The 8,535-nt window shown below is 40.6% G+C and overlaps 1 protein-coding gene across 1 annotated transcript; it reads right to left on the bottom strand.

Moving 5' to 3' along the window:
• Positions 1-1,421: 1,421 nt before the first annotated feature.
• On the bottom strand, positions 1,422-8,313 carry LOC125519805 (pantothenate kinase 1). The gene is made up of 17 exons (XM_048684574.1): positions 7,969-8,313; positions 7,728-7,859; positions 7,230-7,270; positions 5,968-6,084; positions 5,656-5,775; positions 5,475-5,569; positions 5,306-5,399; positions 4,774-4,905; positions 4,013-4,125; positions 3,689-3,809; positions 3,232-3,348; positions 3,060-3,154; positions 2,874-2,967; positions 2,531-2,656; positions 2,343-2,455; positions 2,012-2,201; positions 1,422-1,888 (listed from the first exon to the last, which is right to left on the bottom strand). Exons 1-17 carry the CDS (start codon positions 8,087-8,089, stop codon positions 1,745-1,747), a joined length of 1,965 nt encoding a protein of 654 aa, XP_048540531.1. The 5' UTR covers positions 8,090-8,313; the 3' UTR covers positions 1,422-1,744.
• Positions 8,314-8,535: the final 222 nt, after the last annotated feature.

Raw genomic sequence — 8,535 nt, 5'->3', positions numbered from 1 at the left:
ATGGAGTGGAGGAGAGGAGGAGATGGAGTGGAGGAGAGGTGGAGTGGAGGAGAAAAATGAAGGAGGAGAGAATCACGCCCAGCCATATATATGGCATAGTAATGGCGCACCGCGGGCAGGTGCGCCATTACTAACTTTTTTTTTTATTTTTTTGATTTATTTTGAATTTTGAAGGGGGGAAGATACTAATGGCGCACCGTGGGCAGGTGCGCCATTAGTAACTTTTTTTTATTTTTTTGACTTATTTTGAATTTTGAAGGCGGGAAGATAGTAATGGTGCACCATGGGTAGGTGCGCCATTAGTAAGTTTGATTTTTTTTTGAATTTTTTTGCCTCTCCAGATCTTAAAAGCCCCATATCTTTTTTTCTGTTAGGTTTTTGAGGATTTTGAAAATGTTTAACAGGGTTCCCCGGTTAAATTCGGATGTAACTTTTCGAGTAGATGATTTTTCATATAAAAACTTTTTCATCCGAGTTCGTACGCAAAAGTTATGTCCATTTTACAAATTCTTGATAGATTTTGCAAATAAAATCGAAATTCATATTTGTAAATTTTCACAACAACTAGACCACATATCACATGGGAAACTTATTTTCTTTTATTTTTTTGACATTTACATCATTTTTGTTTATTTTTTTTAAAACTGAAAAGGCGGTCCAGGGGGGGCATTCGGTGGAAGTGGTGGCCAAGTTGCTAATGGCGCACCGTAGGGGTGGTGCGCCATTACTAGTTCAACTAGTAATGGCGCATCACTCCACGGTGCGCCATTAGTAGTTTTGAAAAAAATTAAAAAAAAAACTTTTTTTACTAATGGCGCACCGTGGGAGTGGTAAGCGCCATTAGTAGTTTTGATAAAATTTAAAAAAATTTACTAATGGCGCACCGTGGATGTGGTGCGCCATTAGTATTTGCATGCGCCATTAGTATATAGTAATGGCGCACCACATGTCTGATGCGCCATCAGTGTCAATTCCATCTATAGCCCTTTTCCTAGTAGTGTTTCACAGTACTTCATAAGATCGGCAGTGAATCAATCTTTGACAATACGTGATATTCTGTTTAGCGTAATTTATTATGGTTGTAATAATGCATTATTTCTTATCATAATATGTTCAATCTTGGCTGGTCACCCTGCTAAATATTTCCTTCATTTACCCGCCGGAATCCTTCCATTTTGGACAATCAGGGGAAGGATATCTCTCCCACGTTTGAGGTGCAGTCTCCACATGGTGTCTCGCTTCTTTAAAAAAAATGCCCTGGGTCCTACTGACCATGGGTAGAGTTAAAGAAAAGCAAATAATGCTCGACTAGTATCACGCCTAGCATTTCACCAACACTTTATCTTTTTATTAAAAAAGAATCTTGATTCAGGAAGAGAAACAGGGAAATCCAATTCTTAAGTGCAACACACATTTATCAATAAATTATGAGAACTGATTTTATTGATTACTTTAGACTTTTAGAGTACTGCTTCCATATTTACAAGACAACAATAAAGCCTACACAAATGAAATAGATACAAACACACTTGTATGCAAAATAAAGATAAACATACAACATGAACTCACTGTATGAGCAGCCCTAATTTGGGGTAACTACCTATGGGAAATTCTATTTCTGTAGACAACCTTTGAACCATCGCCAAGACTATTACAGGTTACAACAAGCTGAGGCTGTTTGTGCCCCCACATCTCACTATCTTGTTATTTTTACCATGGAGACATGCTTTGGCCTTTTATTGCTTTACAAGGTAGCCGCTTCATCGGATTTCACTAACTTGGCTTTCAGCTCTGCATTCTCCCTTTGTAACCGTTCAAGCTCGGACTTCAGAACTGCATTGTCACGCCGCAGCCTCTCCACCTCAGCTTCAGCGGTTGTGCTTCCCCCCTAAAAGAAGCACACATATACAAGGTGAAATGCCAATGAGAAGGAGAAAGTGTCTGAGGTCGACAATGGACTACTCAAGAGAATGTTGGTATACTGATTAGATTGCTACTGCGTGTCACCTACATTTTCCTGCTCTGGAGTCAATGGTGAAGATGGGAACTGCCCGGTGTACGGAGCACCAAGCAAGACCTCCCTAATGACTTCATGTGATGCCAAGCCGTCAATGCCCATGTTCTCATAACTCCAGAATGCACCTAGGGTTCCCAAGAACCCTTCGTGACACAGAAATGTCGTTTGAACTTCACCTTTGGACCTGGGAGCAAAACAAAAGGAGCGAAGCAATTATCAATTGCCTGGTCATAGTACAACAATTCTTCTCCTGTTCCTGGATAGCAAAATTTTCTGTACAATTGCAAAGATATTTTGCACGGTATCCACGTAGAAAATTCCTTACCAGTACTTGAGGGAACGAGAAATCTTGTCCATAGTCTTCTCATGACCACAGACATAAGCACCTCGAAAGAAGATTCTCTTTAGGCCTGATAGATTAGCCACAAAGTAGGCTATCTAGATAAGAAATAAGAACACATCAGAGGATACTTCATGATGGTGCCTGGTAATTCCAATATCTGGAGAAAATACCTGTCCAATGTTGTATGTGAAAGAGTTGAGCAGAGCTGCTGCGAGATCTTCTGCTTTGTACTCTGAAAGTTTGCCCGAGTTCACTTTTCCAAAGCTTGCTGCGGTAGTGGATGCTGGAAGACCAATCTAGCGCAAAGAGAGAAAAATTAATGGGCATACTGATCGCCTGGTGTACCAGAGATTCATAATTTCCATGATAAGCATGTCAAAGCCCTAAAACTAATCTTCAAATCTGTACAACAGCTTGTTAGACTGCTGTTCAATTCTGCAATAAATGTTAATATTATTATTATAGCAGAAATCTCACAGAAAAATATATTCTTCCAGAGTACAGATCAAATACCTTTGGATAACCACGCTCCCCATAAATGTCTCCAACAGTCAAATCAACAGCCAAATTATCACCCCTCCGGCTCAAATCCAAGAATTCCTCATAACTACAAGCCACAAGGAAAATTCAGAGATTGTTTAATCATGTATCAACGAACATTCCTACATCTTATAAGCACACAAGCTAACTCGATAGTACCTTGAACAGCCAGTTAAAAGCCTTGCAAGACCAAGGATAGTACCACCACCCAGATGTGATCCGATAATTCGCTCGAACTTCCCCTTACCAATTACCTGACAAGATTGTTTTTTGCTGATAGAAGTGCTAGTGCACAAATAATAAAAAGAATGAAAGCAGTGTGCTGGCTAACCTCTATCATGCTGACACCAGATCCAATATTAACAAGGAGATAAGGAAATATGTTGCTATCGTTGTGTTCGTCTGCTGATGTCACATCAGTAGGACCTGCTGCCTCATGACTGTTCTCCTACAGCAGTGGGGGAAACCCACAATTAAGCTTGGAAAGATAAATCAGCCTAACCACAATAACATTTATTTATTTCTGCATCGTACCTATTCACATGACTTGTATGCATAAAAAACTCTATGTGTTATTGTTGTGGCGTCCAAGCCACAACTATACAAATGGAATGGTAGATCAGTCCTTTACTTCTGCTTTACTTGAAAATGTGTGCAATTTGTTCCCACTGGCACACATTATGCACAAGCATTTTACTTAAATAAAACACGATACTCAAACTTGTCGTGTTTCTTGTAGTGTGCAAGAAAATGATAAACATATAAAGGATATCATCATAGGAGCTCACCTCTTGAGATTCCTCGAGGTTCAAGTTTTCATCTCTGGGATCCCCGTAACTCATCAAGGCACCAAGAGCACCTAAATACCCTTCATGTTGCAAGAATGAAGCTTGCATTTGACTCTCTGACCTGAATGACATACCTCAAATGTTAAGATTCTTTCCAAGGTTGATAAAATAAGAGTAGAAACATTCAATGAGAAACCAAAAAGGAGTTTCTTAGAATCCTCTTAAGGACCACAAACTTATACTACTAAATACAAGCATTCTATATTTTTTATATGAACAGATGCTCATCAAGAGGAATACATTTGGAAAATATAAAATGCTTACCAGAAGTCTAGTGCATAAGAAATATTATCCATTGTGCTCTTGTGTCCACGTATGTATGATCCACCAAAAAAGACCCTTCTGAGGCCCAAGAGTGATGCAACAAGAAAAGAAATCTGCAGGACACATACGAAGAGTGTGATATGAACCCATATTTCAATAGACAACAATAGACCAGCACCAATAGGGGAAACCGTGAAAGTACCCTTTTTTAATAAGGGGCTCCCCCTCCGGTTTCATTTACCAGAAACCATAATGTCTTTTACAACTACTAAGCAAAGAAAAAAAGGAGAGATCAATCGCAGCATAATGCCCCCATACATGCCTAAGCTACCAGGCTGGAGAAGATGAAGCAGACTGAAAAACCACACAGCTCTTCAGTCTTTTCTATACTAGGCATCAGGGACTACGGAAGCAACATTCGGTGAAAGTACCCCATAAAATGTACTTTCTTATAATGCAATTATTCCTATTAATAACATGCTTAAGGCCGTTTAAACAAAATCAAAATGATTTTACTGAAACAATTTGTCTTGAGATAAAAAACACTTTGTGACATTGAATGAGTAAACCCTATGCCTCTTCTCTCCAGTAAAAGTCGTTATACTACTATGCATTTCTTCTTCAGATCAACAAGCATGTCTGCTTAGTTTTTCTTTTCTTCCAATAAAGCGAGGTTGAGTGCCATCCATGTAAACAGCTATGAGTAGCTGAGACAATAAGTATAATTTAATAACATGCGGGAGCACATAACATAAACTCACTTGTGCAATATTGTAAGTAAAGGCACTCAACAATGCGGATGCAAGGTCTTCAGGCTTGTAATCTGCTAGCTTTTTCATAGAAGTAATAACTTTTCCAAAGCTAGAAGCAAGAGTCGAAGTTGACAGTCCTTGCTGAAACATATTAGGAAAGGATAAATCAGTAATCTATAAGGACCAATGCTCATTCATGGTATGCGAAAGAATTAATATTTTTAATACAATATAAATATTCAAGATAAAGATTTCAATGTGCTTCATCAATTATTCTAAAGACAATGCTCCCAGTAGACATATTGCTTTCCAAGCAATCTTGATGAATAAGTTAATTCAAGGTAAGCATAAGTATTTATACCGCCAAGTAGTAACAGAATCATAAGCAAGCAATGAAACTATCAATATTCTCCTAGCAAATATTCAAGTCTGACAGAATTGACCAACACACTAGGGCACTACTGGCCTACCAAAACTACCACAAAATAAAAAGGCAAGTACATAGAACTGCAACAACAAGGCAAGGAGGGTGACGGCAAACCTTCTGGCAGGCAAGCTCCCCGCATATATCCTTCACAACTAGATCAAGTACAAAATTGTCCCCTTTCTGGCTTAATTGCAGGAATTCATCATAACTAAGAGAACAATAATATATTAGTGGGAAAAATATGTAAACCAAGATATTTATGATGCAAAAGGAAACACATTACCTCTTGCAGCCTGTTAATAGTTTTGCTAACCCAAACATAGTACCGCCACCAATATGTGTCCCAGTTACCCTTTCAAATTTTCTATTTCCAGTGACCTGCATTATACTTGATAACACATGGTTATATGAGCTGCATTCTGCTGTATTTCCATATGAGAATCATGATGACGAAGAAGTGCAACCTTTAATATGCTAACTCCTGAGCCAATGTTCACAAGAAGGTAAGGAAACAAGTTATCTGGGGAAATATCAATCGAGTTCCTCTTTCCACTCATGTGTGTGAAGGCTGCGCCAGGAACATTCTGCAAGGAAGCATCAGTTAAATGGAAAACCAGATCTAAATGAGAAATAAATATCAAGAATGCAGTAATACCTTACAAAATATTAACCGGAAAGAACCATATTTTAAGCAGTGTTACAATGTGAAAGAATTTTTAAAGTTCAAAATCCAAATGAGAAGGTATGTGGTATGATGAGAGCAGCTTACAACTCACCTGTAACAAAAAGTTTGCTCCAGAAACAACACTGTCCATTTCATCAAGCTTGTCAAGACTAACACCTAATTTTTGCCGAAAATCATCACCAAATTTATATGATCCACCACCTGTTGCCTGCAAATGATCTCCATTACAGTCGATTCTGGTCAAGCTATTTTACAATCAAACAATACAAAATAAAATGACAAGGGTACGTGTTAAACATTAAACAAGGCTGTAATACAAAACACAAACAGACAATATTAAGCTCTAAATTCTCAAGCAAAGGTATATTCAATATGGAAATCAGAATTCACAAGCACACATCATTGGTCATTCTTGTGTTTGCAATTATTGATACTTGGGGCAGCCGAGTTGCCGAGGGTTTTGCCTCAGCTACAAGTATGCACAAGTCTCAACTCTAGGGGCGAAATCTATGTTTCCTAAACGCGCCAAAAACAGTTACACTCTGTCGCTTGGCGACAAAATTTTGTTCCTGCAACTCTTTAGGAGTATCTATTAGTGATAGCATGGGTCCATGAAAATTAATTGCAAGAATTATTTTTAACAATAAATTGTAAATAGTAAGAATGATTTTAGTGGATCTGGATTTTGCCAAAGTGCAAACCGCATTAATACGCTCCACATTATTCATTTAAGATATTTGCATATGGTATTCAAGCAATCAGAATTCACAAGTGCATATCATTCGGCATTCTTGTGTTTGCAATTATGATACTTTGGGCAGTGGAATAAACGAGGGATTTGCCTCAGCTAAAGCCTACAAGTATGCCAAGTATTAACTCAGGAGGTGATATCTGTGTTCCCTGGTGCACCAAAAACAGTTATAATCTGTTGCCTGACGACAAGAATTTATTCTGCAACTCTATAAGAGTATTTATTATCGATAGCGTGGGTCCATGAACATTAATTTCAAGAATTATTTTTAACAATAAATTGAAACTGGTAAGAATGATTTTGGTGGATGTTGACAGGAGCACTAATAAATAGTCTTATAGAGTTTCAGGGATGTTGATAGCGAACCAAATCCCATGTAACTGTCCAAGGCACTGGTGCAGAATGAATGTGTCATTTGAAAATTTACATTTTGGGTAAGAGAAGAGGTAAAGCAGGTCATACAAGTTACGGCAAATAAATAGATAAGAACTTCCAAGTGCTAACTGCATAAATGATCTCCATTTTTATTAACGTATTCATCTTGTGGGTCATAAGCCCAAAAGGTCGTTGCTACTTGCTAACACAAGAAAAACAAATCATACCTTCAGTGTCATATTTTCTTTGCTTGACCCTGTCGTTGTCCCTGGCATGAGAATGTTACACTTCAACCCATGATAAAGATAAAACTCCAACACATAACTAAATCATCAAACAACAGAAGCTGAAACCTTTTTTTTTAGTTGGGCAGAAGCTGAAACTTGACAGAGTGAAAACAGAGTAAAAAACTGTGTTTGCATCGCAGAAAAGAGCGATTGCAAATGCCGTAACTGTTGTCAACAGCTAAATTCTAGATTCCCCTCGTCCTAAAATTGATCATGAGCTACAAGTCGACAGCAACAAACTTCTGAATGCTCTGAAGAACACCCTAGCTCACGAGCAAGTAACAGCTGCTGATCAAGCCATCCTATCCTACTTATTTTCCAGCGGAGCAGGGTCACCCAATTCTCCAATCTCCACATTGCGTGATTAACCGTGCCAGGAAGCCAAATGAGGTAAAGAAGAATCAATCAATTCGGCGCTGCAGCCAGCGAGGTGCATACCATTGCAACCGAGGAGGCCTTGTGCCCGGACGAAGTCGAAGCAGTCGTCGAGCCTCCGCCTCTCGAACTTGGCGAACCGCAGCTCCTCCTCGCCGCCGCAGCTGGCCGTGTACACCAGCTTTATCAGGGTCCCTGCGACCGCGGCACCCTCGCCCTCAGCCAGCAGCATAAAGACCACCGAGACCAGCCGGAAATCCAGAATTCAGAAGCAGCCGGGAGCTTATAAAAAATTAAGAATTACCTCCGATGTCGAGGGCGAGGAGCGGGGAGGCGGCGGGCTGGCGGGGGAGGAAGATGGGCGGGCTGCCGTCGCCGGGGTCGGCGCGGATCTCCGCGCCGGAGAGGTCGATCTGGCGGCCCATTGCAGCACGGATCGCCGGCCCCCTCGGGGATCACGCGCGCATTTGGCTGCCGTGCCGCGCCTCCTCGTCGCGTTTGACTGCCGCGCTTGGACTTTGCGGGGAAGTGGAGTAGTAGTAGGCAGGCAGGCGGCTAGCTGGTGCGATCGCAGCTGGGCGCTGGTGGGTGAGCAGTAGGGCAGGGCAGGGTGGGTGGGTGGTGGATGATGAGAGATCCCAGCCAGAGTCAGTCAGAGGCCAAGAAGAATAGAAGGAGGGTCGGAGTAAACAGGTCGGATTGGGATTTGGATTGGATTTGGGTGCCAGGCAAGCCAGCCAAGTCTCCTGCCTTGCCGGGCCTCTTTTTTAATCTGGACAGTGATAAGTTTCCTAGCTTGGAACTTGGACAGTGTTGGGCTGTTGGCTACTCCAAAGGAATGGCAACTTGCGTTCAAGTGGGAATTGAAAAC

The sequence above is a fragment of the Triticum urartu genome, chromosome 7, assembly GCF_003073215.2.
Source record: "Triticum urartu cultivar G1812 chromosome 7, Tu2.1, whole genome shotgun sequence".
In the NCBI taxonomy this organism is placed as follows: Eukaryota; Viridiplantae; Streptophyta; class Magnoliopsida; order Poales; family Poaceae; genus Triticum; species Triticum urartu.
This window is presented reverse-complemented; position numbering and strand designations above follow the sequence as displayed.

What these genes read in the sequence shown, in the direction of transcription:
- LOC125519805 (XM_048684574.1), bottom strand. Translation starts at nt 8,089, where the DNA reads ATGGGCCGCCAGATCGACCTCTCCGGCGCGGAGATCCGCGCCGACCCC. An exon ending in CAGGAGTTAGCATATTAAAG is followed by an intron (nt 5,570 to 5,655) that starts GTTGCACTTCTT and finishes AGTATAATGCAG; the next exon opens with GTCACTGGAAATAGAAAATT. An exon ending in CTGGTGTCAGCATGATAGAG is followed by an intron (nt 3,155 to 3,231) that starts GTTAGCCAGCAC and finishes CAATCTTGTCAG; the next exon opens with GTAATTGGTAAGGGGAAGTT.